At 46.9% G+C, this 20,329-nt stretch overlaps 1 protein-coding gene across 1 annotated transcript in view; it reads left to right on the forward strand.

Moving 5' to 3' along the window:
* The first annotated feature begins 1,438 nt into the window (after positions 1-1,438).
* CCDC149 (coiled-coil domain containing 149) overlaps positions 1,439-20,329 on the forward strand; it is a 96,231-nt gene continuing 77,340 nt past the window's right edge. The window contains 1 exon segment of the mRNA XM_059923250.1: positions 1,439-1,649. Coding sequence (XP_059779233.1) covers positions 1,602-1,649 — 48 coding nt within the window. The 5' untranslated portion in view covers positions 1,439-1,601.

The raw sequence follows: 20,329 nt of genomic DNA on the forward strand, positions 1-20,329 counted from the left end.
AACAGCTGCTTATTTAGCACGTGCTCTGTAGGTCAGCAAATTGGGCAAGGCTCAGCTGGGTCGTTCTTCTGCTGACCTCAGCTGGACTAATGCAGGCATCTGTGGCCGCTGGGGGTCAGTGGCCTCACTCACATGTGGCAGTTGGCTGGTTGTTGGTCATGAGTCCTTCATCATCCAGCAAGCTCTTCTGGGCTTGTTTCTATGGTGGTGATCACAGGTTCCTAAGAGCGTAAGCAAGAATAAACCCTACTGCACAGATATTTTACAAGCCTCTTTGTGTAGCACACTTGCAAACACCACGTTAGCCAGAGCAAGTCACATGGCTGAGCCTAGAGTCAAAGACAGTGGCTGCGACATGGGAATTATTGACACCATTTTGCAAACAGCCAATAAAACAAGGCCAACAATAGAATGCAATATTTCCAACTCCCAGGGGTAATACTTCATTTTCAGGTTTCCAAAAGGCTGGGAAGTGTCTCTAGGAGCTAGGAATCCTTAGTTGAGTCTCTGTTTCTCACCTTTTCTGATAAATGGAGGTAACATCCATCCTGCAGGATTGATTCAGGATCAACAGGGACTAAAACAAATAAATGTTGGCTGCGATGCGTCCACAACTAAAATGGGTTCACAACTTCTCAACCTACGTGCTTATCTCTACAGGGAGCGCTTCTGCAAGTATGGAAAGCTCACTACTGGTAGTGGTTCAGGACAGGATTTTAGGTGACTGGGGAAAACCACCTTGAATAATATTGACTCATGTGTGAAGATTCCCCTGTCCTCTGTAATGTAATTCCCTTTTAGTCCTTCCTGTTAGGAGAAAGTCTCAGTTTGATGCTACTATGTCTTCAACACCTCTCTTGATCCATGTTAAGCATCACACTCAGAGCTTTCGGTCCTATTTAGAATTCATTACCGTTTTATTTTCAATGTTTTTATTTATGACAGCTGATAATTTAAGAAATAGAAATAAACATGAGTAGCTTAAGAAACCATGTTAAATATGTAATAACATGTGGTTCATTCATCCATAGGTTCAACAAATATTTGTAGGGCACCTACTGTGTGCCAGGCCCTGTACCCAACATTCATCCCAGAGGGAAGCAACCCCCTGCCCATGTGGGGCTTACATTCTAGTGGTGAGAGCCGCGATAGTGGTCAGGTAATGGCTGGATTTGGGGATTTACTTCCGGTGGGGGACGCCGAGCCGCCTCCCGCCTGGAGAGCAGTAATCCTGCGGTCAGGACCTCGGCCGCCACGAGCGCGGGGTCCGGGGGCTGCGCGGGTCCCGGGGTGCTATGCGGGGTCCGGGGCTGCGCGGGTCCCGGGGGCTTCGTGGCGCGGTCCTAGGCCGGCTCGGCGGCGGCTGCGGCCCGGCACCGACCGCGGCTCCTCCTCCTCTTCCTCCCGCGGAGGCTGACGTTGAGTCAACAGCGCGGGCGGCCGCAGGAGGCGGCGGCGCGGCGGCTCGGAGGCGCCGGGGCCTCTCGGGGCCGCGCGGGGCCCGGGTGGAGGAGGCGACGGCGGCGGCGCGGCGGGAGGAGGAGGCCGCAGAGGAGGAGGGCGGCGTCCATGAGGCCGGCCCGTGCCTGGAGGAGGAGGCCATGAACGGCGACCGGACCGAGAGCGACTGGCAGGGGCTGGTGAGCGAGGTGAGGCCGAGGCGCCGGCCGGGCGGGATGGGCCGGGCCGAGCGGTCGCCAGCCCCGAGCCCGCGCCCCCCGGGTGGCCGAGCCGGGCGGGGACTCGCGGGGGACGCGCACCCCGCGGCCTCGGCTGGCTGCCCCCACGCGCCCCGCCAGGTGCGCCGTTCCTCCCGCCCTTTGCGGTCTGCCCGGGCGCCACTTTCTTCCACGCCAGCTGGTGCCAGCCTCTGGGGAGGGGCCTTCCCTCCGGGCAGGGCTGGGCACTGGATTGGCGAGAGGAGCGCGGGGATCCGGGAGTGGGAGCCAAGCCCCACCTGCCTTCTCGGTTGCCGCTGTTTTGGAGCCAAGCGATTGGACGCCCAGTGCTGAAGCGGAAAGGTGGTGCCAGGGGGAAATCCGGGTCCTGGGGCCACGCCCGGGCCAGGTGGAGTCACCTGCAGCGGAGGTTTGGGGGGGAGGGGAGTTCCATAGGGTCCTCTGTAGCCTTCGTTCATTCAGTTATTCAATTCAGTCAACACGTTTACCGTGGGCCTTCTGTGTGTAAGGTGGCGCGCCGTTTATCAAAGGAGTGAAACACTGGTGCAGCAGTCATTCGATTTGTGGAAGCAGAGAATACCGTGCCCTCCCCCGCCCCGGCCCAACGATTTTGTCAGAAACACCCCTGGGGTCGGCTTTTGGACTCCTATGCTATTCCCTCTTCAGCCCACCCTAAGAATGGTTTGGCCTGGGAGGGGCTGCCTGACTTCTCCAGGTGAGAGAGAGTGCTGGTGTCTCCCTGTCACAGGTAAGTTGTTCGTCCTGACTTACCACCATTTGTGATGGCGGTTAGCCACTTACCCAGCTGTGCTGACCACGCCCCGGAAATTCTCCATTCTCTCCCTCCTGAGAACCATCCCCTTCCCCTTCCCCATCCCCATCCCCATCCCCAAGGCCAGCTTCGGCCTCCGTTTTCTTACTTCTATACGCACAATACAGGGTGTAATGGTTTGCTGGCTTCCTTCCCATGTTGGGTGCTGGAAGGGAAACCTTGTACCGTCTTTCTCCTTTAACCATTTCCTGGGCCTCCAGGTCAGTCTGATAACAGTACTTAATGTCCAGTGTATGCAAAGCATTGTATTTCTGAAGAGGAATGGACTGTCATGGCGTCTCCCCAAGTTTAGTTTGTTCCCTCTTGATCTGTATGTAATAACTGGACAGTATTATGATATGTTGTCATGCAGCCTGTCCCCATCTCCTCTGTCAGGCTTTATGTTAAGGGATAGATCCTCTGGGGATCTTTTCTCTTGGCTCGTCAAGAATCATACCCAGTGGTCAAGGAAGCTGGAGGTGGTTCTTCATGGAAGTCCAGTGCTGGGCTCTGAAATGGCAGAATGTTCACTAGTCCAGCAAATACTTGTCGAATGCCTGTTAGGAGTCAGGTACATTGCTCGGTATTTGGGATACAATGGCCAAGAAGACAGATGACCCCTTCTGCCCTCAAAGAACTCCTGAAGCATATGGTATAGTGTGGAAGGAGAGTCACACCATAAACACTAAGAGAATCCTAAAGGGGGGACTGGGAAGGATGGGAAACCAAAGAAGGAAGTTCTTATTGGCATGGCTGTCCCTGGACCGAGGGTGCCTCTGTCTTGCCCTGACCACACAGTATTGCAGTCTAATGGTCTCCCCACTAGGCTGTGTGTTTTATTTGGCTTTGTTCCAGGCGCCTACATGCTGAGCTCCATACACAGCAGGTGCTCAAAAAATGCTTGTAGAACAAGTCAAGATCTGGATATGGGTCTTTCCAGAGTTGTCCTGCCTATCCCAGCCCTGTATCTCCAGAGTAATGCTGTCTTGCCTTCAGACATTCATTAAAGCTTAGGATGCAGAGGGCGCACAGCTCGGGGCTGTGGGATGTGAAAATGAATGCAAGGTGCTTCCCACCTTCATAATAGCTAACGGCCATTCCTCAAGTCCATCCTTCATATTTAACATTTACACAGCCTCATACTCACAATGGTATAAGGTAGGAATTATTTCTTATTTTACAGATAAGGAAACTGTGGCCCAAACATGCTAAGGAACTGGCTCAGAGCCTCACATCCGGAGGGGGCAGAACTTGAACCCTGGTGCCTGACTCCAGAGCTTGGGATCATTAGGCCACACTTTGTATCTTAATCACCCGTTCATCTGTGTGTATCTTCCCCTAGACAGCAGATTCTCAAAGGGAGGGGTCTATGTCTTATTCATCTTTGAATCCTCAGCAACTGGATCATTGTTACTCAGAGTATGATTTACAGACCATCACAGTCATTTTGGGAGCAAAGAGTACAAAGAGTCACTTGGCATTTGGGGGAAAAAATGCAAGTTCCTGGGTCTCTCCCCAAATCTACAGTAGCGCACTGAATTGTGTTCTTCCCCCCATGGATACATCTAAGTCCTGATGTCCCAGTAGCTATAATAAGACCTTATTTGGAAACAGGGTCTTTGCAGATATAATCAAGCTAAGGATCTCAAAATGAGATCATCCTGGATTTAGGATGGGCCCTAAATCTAATGATTAGTGTTCTTATGAGAAAGTAAAGATAGATTTGAGACACAGAGATACAAGGGAGAAGGCTATGGGGAAGCAGAGACACACAGAGAGGAAGTCCACATGAAGAGGCAGAAACTGGAGATGGGCAGCGACAGCCAAGGGATGCCAAGGGCTGCCAGCAGTCACCAGAAGCTGGGAGAGGCTTGGAATAGATTCTCCCTCAGAGCCTCCAGAAGGAACCAATCCTGCTGACACCTTGATTTTGGACTTCTGGCCTCCACAACTGTGAGAGAATAAATTTCTGTGTTATAAGCCACCCAGTTTGTAGTGATTTGCTGTGGCAACCACAAGAAACGAATTACCTTACTTCATGAAAGTGCCTAGGGGTGTAGCCCCAAATCTGCTTTTGTCGCAAAGGGAGCTCACAGGGGATTCCCCTGCACAGTCAAGTTCAGCTGCCTGGGCTTCCGTGGGCATGGAGAAATCGTGTGGGCCCTAGGCAAGTAGGATTCAAGGAAGAGAATGGTCCGTGGCTAGTGGCGTTTGAAAGTGACTTTGGAAGCCAGTGGAAGGAACTGGGGAAGGCATCACCACACATGTGACCTGGGTCAAATAGGCTCCAGTCTGCTTCTACAGAAGTCCCCGGTTCTACCTCCCACCCTGGGTCCGCACTCCATTGCCCTTCCTGCCCGGAGCCCTGAGCTCTCTTTCAGTCGGTTTGCTTCCTCGGCTTGCCTCTAGGAAGCAGTTTTCATTTAAATGATCCTATAGAGATCAGTTTTATTTTCATATTTTTAGCATAACAAGCTGAAATTACAGCCTTCTCTCAGGCCTTGAAGTAAACACGGCCATGCATGTGAAAAGAGTGTGGCTTCTGTTCTGTTCTGGAAATTAAATGTCTGGGGAGGGGGAAGCATTCTTCTCATCACCACCTGAGGTGATCTTTCAAATCAGGGGGAAATCTTGAAATGCAGTCGTGCAGACAGTCCATAACTTTATTTCGAAGATAAAAATCCTGGTCATCTCTCAGCCTACTGCCCTGTGATAAACCATGACTAATTCAGTTTCACTATTTGAATTTTGGTTGATTAATTAGATAGCAATCAGTCCTGTATTCCTTGAGCATGCTGTATGCAGTGACTAGGAGGCAGATATAGAAGATGGTTAAACCTGGGCCTCTGCCCAAAGTAGAGCCGCTGACATTTGGGGAGGGAAGCTGAACAGGCTCGCAGTCTGAGCCTGTGGATAAGGGCGCAGCTTTGGGTCTTGTTTGTTGACTGAGAACTGAGAGTAAGTCTCGGCTCTACTTCTTTCTCGGTGCAAAACCCAACCCAAGCAGGTTCAGCTCAAAGGGAATTTATCAGCTGATATTGTGGGTTGAATTGTGTCTCCGAAAAGATATGTTCAAGTCCTAACCTCCTCCCCCCAATACCTGTGAATATGACCCTATTTGGAAACAGGATCTTGCAGATGTACTCAAGATGAGGTCATTTGAGTGGGTTCCTAATCCAATGACCAGTGTCCTTATAAGAAGAGGGAAATTTGGATGCAGAGGTGCACAAAGGGAAGACGATGTGAAGACACAGAGGAAAGAAGGCCGGGTGATGACAGAGGCAGAGATTGGAGTTATGCTACCACAAGCCAAGGAAAGCCAAAGATTGCTGGCAGCTACCAGAAGCTAGGAGGAGGCAAGGAAGGGTCTTCCCCTAGAGTCCTATTAGGGATCCTGGCCCTATCGACACTTTGATTTTGAACCTCTGACCTCCAGGACTATCAGAAATTAATTTCTATTGTTTCAAGCCACCCAGTTTTTGCAGTTTGTTACAGCAGCCTCTAGCAAACTAACACAGCTGCCGTGACTAATCATTCCAAGATAGGGGTGGTGTGGGGCACAGCTGGATTCAGCGCTCAGACAGATGCTTTCTCTCCATCTTTGGCTCTGCTTGGGGCCTGACTTCAGTCTCAGCCTCCCACCCTCTCAAGCTCAAGTCCAGAGGGGAAGACAGAAACTCTTTTGCAGGAGACCCCATAGAACCCCAGGAATCACTCCCTTTGCACCCACTTAGATCCCTCACCTGCCCTGGAAGAAGTTACATGAGCATAGTGACCTGACTGTCTCAGGCCCGCAGTTGTGCACGGGGCCCTGCCCAGGCCACATGGACTGAGAGTGGGTTAGGGGGGTGGGAACGATTGCCAGAAGAAGGGGAATGGGTGTTGAGAGAATCGCCGTGCCGTGCCACTCCTCCAAGCCTCATTTTTCTCATCTTTAAACAGGATCATAAAGCACCTACTCATAGGTGCTCTAATTGTGAGGGTCCAGTGAAATCATGCTCATTAGTGTTTTGCTGTCTGCCTGGCAAACAGTAAATGTTCAGCAAACATTAGTACAGTGAAGGTGGAGCTCAGGGCACAAACTCAGGTGTTCACAAACTGAAAACTTTATTTTGCTATAACACCTTAATTATGGTTACAAACTCCCATTGTAAGGCGGGGGGGGAACGTAATCTGGATTGGACTCACACCTCTGCCTGAACTTGTATTTGAGTTCTAGGGGTGGTAAGTAGTACTCAGCCATTGGCAGGGGTGATGGGGTAGGGGGCACACAACTGGTCTGGGCTATTTTTGTCTAACCACACTCTCCTCATTTCAGTCTAACATCTGGTCATTGGTCACTGTCAGTCACTGTTGTGTCTGCCCTTGTTCCCCTCTTCTGACCCTTTGGTGTCTGTACCAGACCCATGCTACTTTGGGTGAATGAAGAACAAGGTGATATACTGCTACTTCACTACTCTGGGCATGGGGGGGCTTTGCTCCCTTGCCCAAGGTGGGGGAATTCAGTCATGTTCTGCTGTCTCTGAATCACTCCTGAGCTGAGGGAAACTTTGAGAAACGATGGTGCAATTTTCTGCATAGACACACCACACCACGCCAGGCTGGGTCCAGGGAATTGGGGATTATTTTTTACTTCCTAAGAAAGAAGGGTATATTTGTTAGGGTAAAGTCTAAGCCACTTAACAAAGATACCTACTCCCAAAATATATTGGTTTCAGTGAGGTCGATATTTAGGTCTCTTTCGTGTCATAGTGTGTGGTGGTCCAGGCTGGGAGATCAGCCCTGCTCCAGGAGTCGTTTAAGAACCCAGGTTCCTCCCATCATGTTTCTCTACTGTTTCTTAGCGGATGGTCCTCAACTGTATAGTTAAAGCTAGGTTAGTGCCATGTTTTGTCCCAGCGCATGGAAAGGGGAAAGAGAGAAAGGGGAAGTCCAGGGCAAAGGGCTTTTCTTTAATTAGGGATGACTAGAGAGCTATACGTATCACTTCCCGCATCCCATTTGTCTGAGTGTAGTCACATGGGCACATGTAGCTGCAAGGGGGGCTAGGAAATGTCATCCTAAGCTGGGTATGCCCAACTTAAATTTGGGAGGGTTCTATTAAAAAGTTGGAAAGGTATACAGGACAGGAAAAACACAAACTTATAAAAGGAGAAAAAGGATAAATTGGACTTTATCAAAATAAAAAAATGTTTGCTCTTTGAAAGACTCTGTTAAAAAAAATGAAAAGACAAGCCACAGATGAGAAATTTTGTGCAGAACACATATCTTACATCCAGAATATACAAAGAACTCTCATAACACAATAGTAAGAAAACAATCTAATTTTAAAAATGGGCAAAAGAGTTAAATAGACACTGCACTAAAGAAGAGATTCAGATGGTAAATAAGCACATGAACAGATACTCAGCATCATCAGCCATCAGGAAAATGTAAGTTAAAGCCACAATAAGATGCCACGACACATCTGTTAGAATGGAAAAACAGACACAGAAATAAAAAATGGGAAAACCAAGTGCTGATAAGGATGCAGAGTGACTGCAAGTCTCCTACATCGCTAGAGGAATATAAAATGGTGCAACCACTTCTGAAAACAGTTTTACAAGTTCTCATAAAGTCAAACCTACACTAAACCCAACAACACAGCAATCCTGCTCATAGGTGTTGACCCAAGAGAAATGAAGACACGTGTCCACACAAAATCCTGTATGTGAATGTTTACAGCAGTTTTATTTATAATTGCTGAAAACTGGAAACGCAACAGTGTCCACTAACTGGCAAGTGGATAAATTGCTACATCCACATCGTAGAATCCTGCTTAGCGTTAAGATGGAACAGACTACTGATGCATGCAAAAACATGTCAAGTGAGAGAAGGCAGAGACTCAAATGCACCGAATGTAAGATTCCACTTATATGAAATTCTTGAAAAGGCACAACGTAAAGGACAGAAAAACCAATCAGTGGTTGCCAGAGCCTGGAGTGAGTGAACAGATTGACTGCAGGGGAATACGAGGGAGCTTTTTAGAGTGAGGGACATAGTCTATGCCTCGATTGAGTTGATGGCTACATGATTGTATAGGTTTGTTAAAATCCATAGATCTGTACACCTCAAAAGGGTGATTTTTTTCTCTATGTAAATTATACCTCAATAAACTTGTCTTTAAAAAGGGGGGGAATGGATGTTGAAGACAGTCATCACTATAGAGAGCTTTACTCTTTACCTCTCTGATTCCCCAACTCATCAGGTTTCCGTCACAACTAGCCACGCCCCCTACATCTCAGTCCCACAGTCCTTACTCCACTCTCCTGACACCAGGCTGATTAGTGTTCATTCTTAGACACTCACTGGTAACCAGGCTCTCTTTCCTTGCACTCTGTCTGCCTTTTCCTCAAATTTGGAGATCTTTTCTAGTCTTTTGGAGGGTCGTGGGGGAGGGAGTTATGGGGAGACTCTTCTTTGCTCTGGTATCTTCTGGTGAAGGACAAGGCCTTCAAAACTGAAAAGCCAATCACTTTGCTACCAGTGTTCTACTGAGCACTCTCTTCCTTGGAGAAGGCAAAATGTCTGGCTTTTAAAAGGGAGAGGGGGACTTCCCTGGTGGCGCAGTGGTTAAGAATCCACCCGCCAATGCAGGGGACACGGGTTCGAGCCCTGCTCCGGGAAGATCCCACATGCCATGGAGCAACTAAGCCCGTGTGCCACAACTACTGAAGCCTGTGTGCCTAGAGCCTGTGCTCTGCAACAAGAGAAGCCACTGCAATGAGAAGCCTGCACACTGCAATGAAGGGTAGCCCCCGCTCACCACAACTAGAGAAAGCCCACGCACAGCAACGAAGACCCAATGCAGCCAAAAGTAAAATAAATAAATTTATTTAAATAAATAAATAAATAAAAAATAAAAGGGAGAGGGATATGTGGAGAGAAACAGGGTAGGAGTTATAAGAATTTGAGGCAAGGTAAATAGAGTACCATTTAATATTTCAAAGCATTATTCACATTCATAATACTAAATGAAAAAACAGTGCACAATAATGAACAATATATCTTAGATACATATGTAGGCAGTTGGCGAAGCTGAAGAAGTGGAGAAAAGCTTCTTAGAAGAGGTAGAACTTGAGCTGGGTCCCTCCGCTTTGGCTGAAGAGGGCATGGTGGTGGTGACAGGAAGCAGGCCTGAGCAGTGAACTGGTGGTTCGCCTTTGAGGAAATGCTCCAGATAAAGCCTGAAACTAGTGAGATGAGGTATAGCAGAGATGGAGGTTGGATAGCCAGGGTAGACCAGATGGTGAACAACTTCAAAAGCAAGACAGAAGGGTGTACTCTAATGTAGCTGGTAATAGCCTCTGAAAGCTTTTTTAGCTAGAGTGTAAGTTGATGAAAATACTTGGGAAAGATTCATTTCCACGGAACTCAGTAATCACTGAGCCTTTGTCATTCACAAGGCACTGTGCCAGGCAGCGGGAATATAAAGACAAATTTGGTAGCTCTCCCAGGAATCAGGGAAAGACAAGTGAAGATGAGCTACCAGTAATCTAGTCTTTTCTGTCACCATCAATATTCCCAATTACCCCTATTGCACCTAGGTCATACCACTTTATCATATGGTTCTTTGACTAACCCTTGACTTGTCTCTCTCTCCACTGGGCCCAAAAGATCTTGAACTCCTTGAGGGTAGGGACCATATGTTATTAATTTGTGACCTTAACACTTCACACTGTACCTTGCCCTTTGTAGGTACTCAATGAGTGTAGAATATGTGAATGGTTGAATATTTGAATAAATGAAGTGATAAGGAGTTATGGCATCAGTGGAGAGAGAGAAAAAGGGATGGCTATGAGACAGATTTTAAAGGAAGACCCATACAGGATTTCACAGCCAATTGGATCGGGAAGATGCAATAGCATGAGTCCAAGATGACCCTCGAAGTGTGGCTAGAGAGTGGTGGTGATGGGTCTGACAGAGGGTTGGGGGTGACTGAGGCTGGTGAGAAGAGGACAAGTTCTGCTTAGAGCTCTGCATTGTTCAGAGTTTCCTAGGAGTGCTTGAACTCTTGCGAGGCAAGCTTAGTGCTTCCTGGGAACATTTTTGATGAGCAGCTATCCTCATAGTGGCAAGCTAATTTTAGAGTAAGTTTATTAAAATTAGCACGTGGGGGAAAGTGAGCACAACTGCTATTTTTAACTAATGGGATTCATGTTATCTCCTGTGCAGGGAAATTCGCATATGTGCTTCTAAAATTGACAATTGCTACTCTTATCATGTTAAAAAAATTAATTTAGTGACTTTCACATTGAATAAAATACATTGGCTGAAGATAGGAAGAGGACTTTGGCTAGTCCCTGAATGAAAATGACCAGAGTGAGCAACGTTTCTTACCCATTGCCTGGTTTTCCACCAATAAAACCATAGCGGGGCTTTGGGTACCTCTTGGCAGAGGACTTCACTTAGTTGAGAGTCTGCATCTCTTTCTGGTCCTTCAGGTAAAATGGCACCAGTGGTAGGGGACACCTGGTCCCCAAGAAACACAAACCTTTGGCAGATTTTTTATTTTGAAGTCTTCTCATTTTCATTTCACTTCTTCTAGGCTACTCTGTTTCCATTATCTTATGGTACTTTTATTGTAATGAACATCTTAAGTTTGTTCAAAATATCAGATCTTCTTCAAGCCAGTATACCTTCTATATGACTAGCCTATTAAACGACCTTAAAAAAGACACTTCACCAGGACCTCGTACTCAGAAGCCTTCAGTGGCTCCCCATTACTGGATATTCAAGGCCTGCCCCAAGCTGGCCTATCTTTCTAGCCTTATGCCTCATTTTCCCTCATAAATTGGTTGTTCCAGCCAAACTGATCTGTTCCGCATTCTGGCTTCTACTTTATTATCCTGACCTCATCTGGGTGGGCCTTCCACTTCTTCCCTGACCACAGCCTTTGCCAGTCCTTCAAGATGGAATAGACACCAACATCCTTCATAAAATCATCCATGACCACCTAAGCTTGAAGTGAGCTCTTCATCCTGTTGCCTTATGTAGTGTAGGTTACAAACCACTTATGTAGAACTTACATGCTCCCTGAGAAAGGAAAGGACCTTCTCTGTGTGTGGATCTTAACTCCTACACAAATTAGTGAGCTCCTAAGAGGAGGGACCGTGACCACCTGTGTTGGGGTAGGAGACAGGAGTTCTAGAATGATGAGGCTTCATGCTATGACTCAAGAGGTGCAGGACCTGAGTGAGGATACTGAGAGAACATTCCCCCAAATGACCTAGTTCTGGCCCATTTGCAGAGCCTCGACTTTGATTTCACATTCTCATTTATGGGAAGAGAATCTTGGACGTGCCTGCCCACCTATAGTTTATTAGTGACAGACACACAGGTGGGGGGGTCAGTGACGTCAGGATGGATCCATCACTGTGATAGGTTGGTCGGTTGGCATGAAAGAAGAATGAAACACAGCCCGGAGGTATTTCAGTGGGACAGGTGGATAACAAAGAAGAAGGTCAACTATGTTGTGTTGTGTTGTGTTGCACACAACTATGTTGTGTGCATAGCCTTGTGCTTTGCAGGGAAGTTCATTTGGATTGGGGGATTGAGGAAGGTTCTTGATGAGGGTAGCACTTGGGCCAGGAAGGTTAGGCAGGATTTCTGCAAGTGAAAATGTAAAGGAAAGGTGTCTAGGCAGAGGGAATGGAGATAGCAAAAGTGCAGAGATGGCAAAATACAGGGCTTGTTTGGGAAATCCCAGATGTGTTTCTCTGATTGGAGACACACAGTGGGGTATCAGGTGATGATTGTTAGGCTGACCTTGAATGCCCGGTTAGCTGTCTAGAGAATGCTGGGGTCCTGAGTGGCCTTTATTCTAGAGGCAACTCAAAGGGCATGACTGTACGCTTTGAACAGGGAGAAGTTGCCTGGGGATGAGGGCTGAGCAGGACCCAGGAGGCCCCCTGTACCTGCACTGTCCCTCTGTGCCCTTGTCCTCATCCACTCTCAACCCACCTGAGCTTGCCTTCCACCCCATTTTTACTCCTGAAAATGCTCTTGCCAAGGCCACCCAAGACCAGCCTCCTACTTGCCACATACGGCGGTCTTTCTTCAGTCCTCTACCTACTTGACACCTGGCTGTGCAGCCTCTGACACTCCACTGTTCTCCCCCTACACACTGGGCTTTGCATCCCTCCGCAGGGCCACTGGATGTGTCCCCCAGGCACCTGGCACTCAGTGTGCCCTGAACTGAATTTACCCTCCCTATGCCTTCAGCCCTTCCCACCTCTCTTACCTTCTTCTATCCCATATCAATGAATGATATCACTATGGAATCTTCCTTGGTTCTTCTTCCCAACTTACCCCACACCCATCTAATTATCTACAAAGACCCATATTTTCTGCTTTGGTACAAGTCCTTAATAAGGGCTCTGTGTCACCTTTCCTACTATCCCACCGTGGCCCCAGTTCTCATCCATTCTTCCCAGAATATCTGCATAAAGACCCTCTAAGATCTTCTTTATTCCCTGCAGGTACTTGAGTTGTCATTCCAAGCGCTGAAATGATTTACCACTCCTTTGCCTAAAGCCCGCGCTGGCTTTCCAGGGCCCGCAGAGTGAAAGCCATTCCTCAGGTGGCCTCCAAGGGCCTGCTCTCTCCTCATCTTCAGTAACTCCTCTGTACCCCTTATGCTACCACCTCCCTCACGCTCTATAGAATTCCTGTTACCAGATCATTCCGTACCCTGAGACATCTCTAAGCCTTTGCTTATGTCCAAAGATGATCTCCTACTCACACTTTACAGCCCAGCTCAAATGTCATAGCCTCCACGTGGGTTTCCTACCTCTTGTGGGTCTCAAGAGATTGGGAAGTGGATGGTATATTTCAGTTGGGAAGACAGTGTGGGGCTTTGCGAGCAGGTATGGCAGCTGGGGTTCCTGAGGATGAGGGACCTTCAGAGGGGTGGGTGGTCTCCAATGTCTAGCACAGTGCCTGGCACATGATCCTTGGCAGGCACTTGTGGAAGAAAGGAAGGGAAGGAGGGAAGGAATGAAGAGAAGGAAACAAGGAAGGAGAAACAGTTCACCTCGCCATTTTCAACATTCTCTCTGAAGCCAGCCCTACTCACCTGCCAGTGTGCCCCACTTCCAGCGGCTCCCTGGGCTGACCATGGCTGTGAAGGAGCTGGGAGTGAGTGTCCACATGGCCTGGCAGATGCCTGGTGTCCTGGGCAGCTTCCTTTCTCAGGCAGCAGTGGGTTATGTAAGGCATCAAGCTCCACCACTACGTAGCTACACGGTCTTGGGCAAATCACCTTACTTGTCCAGACCTCAGTTTCTCTGGACTTTGTACAATGAAGATAACAATAGCTGCCTTGTGTCTCTCATCTAAGATGAGGATAAAGTGAGATGATGTACGTGAAAGTGTGTTTTAAAGTCCCCGACCCTCTACAGCTGAGGGGGTGGTCCTGTCCTTGCCTGGGCTTTAGGAAGAGGCTTCTCAGGGCTTCAGGGATGGTTCCGCCGAGGGAGGTGATGTGTCAGCTGCCGCTGTCAACGTGATGCCATTGAAAATTCATATTGATGAGGTGCAGATTGACGTACCTGCTTGCTCGGCCATCTGTAGACCCCACGACCAAGGAGATATTGGAGGTGGCAGCGATGGGACTCCCTTTTATTTAAGCCAGTTCCAATTTGCTTTTTAATTTGCTCCAGACTAGTGAATGCTGTCAGGGTCAATCTGTAACCTTTTCTGCTCTCCCAACGGTCTCCAGCTTTGCCAGACCTTCTAATGTGTTTGCACACTGCTCGATCAATTCCTGGGCAACTTCCATCCCATGGCCTCTTCTGCGCTCACCTTATTCAGCTTCTGACTTTGCACCCTTCTCACTCTCCCTCAGTCCAGTCTCCTGCTGACCACTCTACCTTCCTCATTTGTTGGGGTTTTGAGTAAGCCTCGTATTCAGCTGATTTCAGTGCCCAAGACCCAGCACTTGCTCACAAAGAACCAGCAGTCAGCTCCCCGCCCTGGCTTCTTGCACGTGCCTTCTCATCAGCCTCCCTGTCTCCTGCATCTCTTTCTGCCTTTCCTTCCAGGCTATCCCTGCCTGGTCAAGCGTCTGGAAGGTCTGACCTTCCTCGCTCAAAGCCCTCCACGGCCCTATTGGCTCTGCCTTTGGCTCGGACTCCACTGTCATTTAAGGCCTTTCTTACTTTCATCCAAACCAAACATTCCAGCCTTATTTTGCATTTCTCCTTTTCACATGTCCTGTATTCCTGGCAAACAGAACCACTTTGGGGTCTTTGCTGGAAGCCTGTGTTTCCATGCACCTGGCCTTTGCTCAAGCTGTGCCCTCTGCCAGGAACTCTTGTTCTCTCACTTCTCCTCACTCTTCTTTCAAGGCTTTGTCATGACCACCTTGACCCCCACCTGAAAGGTCTCTTGCCTTCTGCAATCCCAAGCGTCTAGACACACCTCTGTGACCAGCATCTCCCGGGTTGCCTCACTTTGGAATTATTTATGTACGTCTTGCCTCCAGCCTGGAGTTACTCAACGCAGGATGGGTAAATTCATTTTTTAATTTCCCACTGTGCCCAGAACAATGTGCTGCATGTAATGAACAAACGTAAAAGAGATGACAACCCCACTGGATTCTCAGCTAATACTTGAATTGAAAAACTGCTGAATTAAAACAAGGATATCTTTTTTTTTTTTTGTCAGAACAATATTCTTATCTCTTTCCCCCCCCCCCCAAGTCCTCTTATCTCCATTTGATCTTACAGGGCTTCTGACTCTCAAAATACAGATTGTGATCTTTTAAAGGTAGTAAGTCAAATTTCCTTTTAATAAGCTCTAAGGGATTTATGAATTTACTAGAAGTCAAGTCCCTCCCACTCTCCCTCCCACCTTCCCTTCTTTTCCTTCCTTTCTTCCAAACTGGAATTTTACTCTATCAGATATGTTTCTTGAAAAGAGTCAGGCAGAAGCTGCAGGTGGGAAATCATTTGGTTATAAAAAGCTACTTTCTGTAATGGACTCTGACCTGTACTATAGTGTGTCTGAACAGATGCCAGCCTTTAACTCTGCTCTGGACTAGAATCTAAGTTTGTTCCAAGGTTATTTGCCACCCATGGTTGACTCTCATGCAAAGAAATTGTGCGATTATTTTTTTTTTTTTTTGGTCCCTATGGCCATTTTCTCATCATGAGCAGTAACAAATAAAAGTAATTCCTTAATTTGTCTTCCCTCCACTGATATTTAAGATGATGAACTACGTCCCAGGCACTTTGCTAAAAGTTGGGGTACAAAATGCTACACGATGTTGTCACCTTCCTCTGTATTCCTTAATCAATTTCTTATAACTGCTTTACCAGTTAGAATGAACAGGGGTTAGTGTCTTTATTTTATAGATGAAGAGATGGAAATTCAGACTGTTTATGAAATATTCAGAAATTCAGAGTCCTTTTTTATGGTCACTCAAAAAGAAGCAAGTGTGTGGAGCTATGCTTTTAAACTTGAAGGTTAGAAGGTTTTCCCTCTGGGAGCCTTGGGTTCAGACCCTCTGTACACTCACGTCAGCTGACCTTGCTCTAAGCCTAAAACCCTGAGCTGAAAAAGAGCCTTTTTGGGTCTGGTTCCAGACTCCTGCCATGACTTCAACTTCAGTTGGAAGTTGAGCAAAAGTGGTGTCAGGAGACCTGCAGTCGTAACCACATCCTGAAGGACGGGCAGGACACCACCTCTGTGCTGTGGGTGGAAGGCAGGTGTGCCAGGTGACCGAGCCCTGTCCAAGCACCGGCTCCCTGGAAGTGAGGGACTCCAGCCTTCCACCCCTGCCTGTTCACCCCCATCACAGAGTGTCCTCATCGCAGCAGCGAGTCCCTGCCCTTGATGACCTGAATCTGTGAACGAGGAAAGGTTGGGGAAGAAAACTGAGTGGCTGAAGGTATTATTGATGCCTAGAGATGATAAAACCTTGAGTCGTGGTGGATGTAACTTTAAATATCCAAGTAATCTGAGTTCACTGCACCCCTCCACGCCAGATTTGGAAAATATAGATATGTGATATGAGGGCTCACCATTTGTCAGGGATCCAGGCACCTTCTGTCTCTCTACTCTATCACTCCATTCCAAGAGTGAGTACTGCCTATGTTTTCTTCTCGAAATGTTGTGGTTTCAGGTCTTATACTTAAGTCTTTAGTCCATTTTGAATTTATTTTGCATATGGTGAGAGGAAGTAGTCCAGTTTGATTCTTTTGCATGTAGTTGTCCAGTTTCCCCAACACCATTTATTGAGCAGGCTGTCTTTTCTCCATTGTAAATTCTTGCCTCCTTTACTATAGATTAACTGCCCATATAAGTGTGGGTTCATTTCTGGGCTGTCTATTCTGTTCCATTGACCTATGTGTCTGTTTTTGTGCCAGTACCATATAGTTTTGATGATGTAGCTTTGTAGTATAGTTTGAAATCACCTTTGTTCTTTCTCAAAATTGTTTTGGCTATTCAGGGTCTTTTGTGTTTCCATACAAATTTTAGAATTGTCCTAGTTCTGTGAAAAATGCCATTAGTATTTTGGTAGGGCTTGCATTGAATCTGTAGATTGCTTTGGGTAGTATAGTCATTTTAAGTGTTAATTCTTCCAATCCATGAACACGGTCTATCTTTCCATCCATTTGTGTTGTCTCCAATTTCTTTCATCAGTGTCTTACAGGTTTCCAAGTACAGGTTTTTTACCTCCTTATTTAGATTAGCTATTTTATTAGTTTTGATGAGATTGTAAATGGGATTGTTTTAGTAGTTTCCTTCTGAAATTTCCTCAATATCAGTTGTTTGGCATATCAGTATATTATTTAGGATTAATTTTAATGTAATAGAAATAACGGTGGCTTAAATAAGATAGAATTATCTGTATTTCTCACTCACATTGTTGAAGGTCAGAGGGAACAAAAAGTGCCCACCGAATTGAGAAGGCATCTGGGGACCAAAAAAAAAAAAACAAAAAAAATGAGTCAAACAGCTCCATACAGTCAATGGGTCAGTTTATTACAGGGTAATTTACTCACAGGGTGGGATGGGATAGGGGACAATGATCTGGAAGCATTCACAGCTGCACCTGCACTGCCTAGGGGCCATGGGGACAATTTTATAGTTAAAGGGGTATTGGGGTAGGTGCTGGGAAACAGGACGTGCATTTCTAAGTCAAGATTCATGAATGAGTAACTAGTCTCATGGGCACAAGGAATACGTCAGTGAAGGTTTTCATCATTGTTTGGGGACTAACAGAGCATAGAGGCCACCTGGTCCTAATGATTATTAAACAATATCTATTAACTATCAATACAAAGCCCTTGATGACAGAGAAGTGACTTACTGCACAGTACAGTCCTGGGTAGGGTCAGCAAAAGGACAGGAGAAACTTTAAGTGCCCAAGATTGCCTCAGTTATGCTAACAGCCATACACACACGTGTACAATAAATTTGGATGTAGACAGTTTGGGCTGATATGGCAGCTCACTGTTTTTCAGGGATCCAGGCACCTTCCATTTCTCTGCTCTACTGCTCCATTCCAAGAGTAGGGTTTTCTATTTTGTGGACCATATATTTCAGGATGAGGAAGACATGCAAGAGTTTACCTCTCCCCTTAAGGCAGCAGTCCCCAACCTTTTTGGCACCAGGGACTGGTTTTGTGGAAGACAGTTTTTCCACGGACAGGGTTGGGGGAGGTTGGGTAGCAGCAGATGAAGCTTCACTTGCTCGCCCCCCACTCACCTCCTGCTTTGCAGTCCCGGTTCCTAACAGGTGTGGACTGGTACAGGGGTTGGGGACCCCCCCCCTTAAGGAAACTTCCCAGAAGTCCCAAAGGACACTTCTGCTTCCATCTTACTGACCAGCACTTTATATGTATATAGGGGATCATAATAGTACCTACCTTGTAGGGTCTCATGGTGAGGACAAATGAGCTAATGTGTGTAAAGTGCCTGGTACACCATCACTGGTAGAGGAGGGTCTGCCCTCTGTGTTTGACTGACGCTTCCATGGTCATATCTGGGTCTCAAGCCCAGGGTCTTACTCAGCATATCCACTGCCCTCCATATACTTCTAGGTCTCTCTGCCTCTGAAATGTCATCGCCTTTTGGAGCGGTCAGCCCGATCATATATTTAGCAATTAGCAATTTGTTGCTGTCTGTGGTGATCCTGATTATCACTGAATTTTCTTTAATGAAAGAGAAATGCCCAAACTTTGACATTACCTGCATCAGTGATGTCTGTGTGTCCTTCTCCAAGGAATATTTTGAGTGTCAGGTCTTAATTCTGTACTAGGAGAAGAGTAATCACTTTATTGTCATTTAAATGCTATCTTGAGGAACGGTGATGACAGAGGTAGTGGTGTTGGTGGACCAACTGACTGTCAAGGAGAGCAAGTACAATTATACCCAACACTGCCTTGTGGTCCATTGGTGATTTGTAGCTAGTGAGGATTTTGCCATCTTCCCTGAAAGCCATAATTAACTCAGGTCGCCCAGGGAGCCTTTCACTAACATGATCAACTCATTTGCACAGTCATGAGCCAGAGAAACAGACCTGGACAGAGTCCCCGCCCTAAGAAGCATCTACAATTTAGTCTGGTCTCTGAAATCTCTGGTGATTCGAATCACCAGGATTACACACCCACCCGTGTTCCAGAATGAATCTCCACCTCACTTTTTGCTGTGGGGCTGAATTCTGAGCTGACAGTTCTTGTGGAGGAAAATTTCTCACTAATCAGTACTGCCTGGAGTTGGTGGAAAGGAAGTAAGAACAACAAAGATGAAGTTACTTTGAAGGAGCAAATTAACGGCTTTCAGAAAAATATGAGCAAGGTGTAGAGAGGGGAAAAAACAGCTCCGAGACACACGCTTCAGCTGGGGACACCTTCATCCTGTAGGCGGAAATTTGGGCCCAAGTGGCCCTTTAGCAATGACTCCATGGTTCTCATCCAGAAAGAACTGCTGGGGGAGCTTAATGATCACGACTGGTTGAAATCTTGGCAGATGGTGGTAAGAGCTCTATTTACTTGGATAATTAAAATGGTGATGGATTTGCATGGCTGATTTCAAGATCTCTAGTTTGCAGATGACTGCCTTCTGGGGCAGACGGGGATGGAACACCTCCTTGCTTTAGAGCATCTGCACCTGACTCAAGTATCAGAGAGAAGGGAGCCAGGGAATAGTCCCACAAAACGCGCCATCTTGAGTTGACTCTTCATCTTGAGTACTCTGGCCCTCTTATGGAACTATTCATCCCAGCAGGGAGATAATATTTTTCAGAAAGGCAAGGTCTGCTGACAAACTTAGGAATGGAGATTGTTTTCTTTCTTTGAATAGGGCAGACACAGTTCTCTTGATTCTTTTGATACTGTGATAATAAGATTGATGCCTTTAGACTTTATTGAGTGCTTTTTTTTTTTTTTTTTAACATGCATTGCCTTATAAAACCCTTAGACTCTTCTGTGAGAGAGGCAGTGCACTGCAACAGAAAGGACGTGGGGCAGACCTGTGTTCACATCCCACCTTTGTCACTTACAGGCTGCACGCCTTTTTTTTTAACCTCTTAGAGCCTCAGATTCTGTATGTGTAAAAGGGGGTAATGACATCTACCTTTTGGAGTTGTGATAAGGATTAATGATTTATATATGTGAAATGATGAATCATCTTTGGGCACTGAGTAGCTTCCACAAATGATGGTGGTTATTCATATCATCATTTATAAAAGAGGAAACTGAAGCTCAGAGTGGGTGTGGGGCTTCCCATGGCCCAGTGGTAGGTGATGGCAGTGAAACCCACATTTCAGTCTAAATCCCACGTGCCACGTT

The sequence above is a fragment of the Balaenoptera ricei genome, chromosome 5 (genome assembly GCF_028023285.1).
Source record: "Balaenoptera ricei isolate mBalRic1 chromosome 5, mBalRic1.hap2, whole genome shotgun sequence".
In the NCBI taxonomy this organism is placed as follows: domain Eukaryota; kingdom Metazoa; phylum Chordata; class Mammalia; order Artiodactyla; family Balaenopteridae; genus Balaenoptera; species Balaenoptera ricei.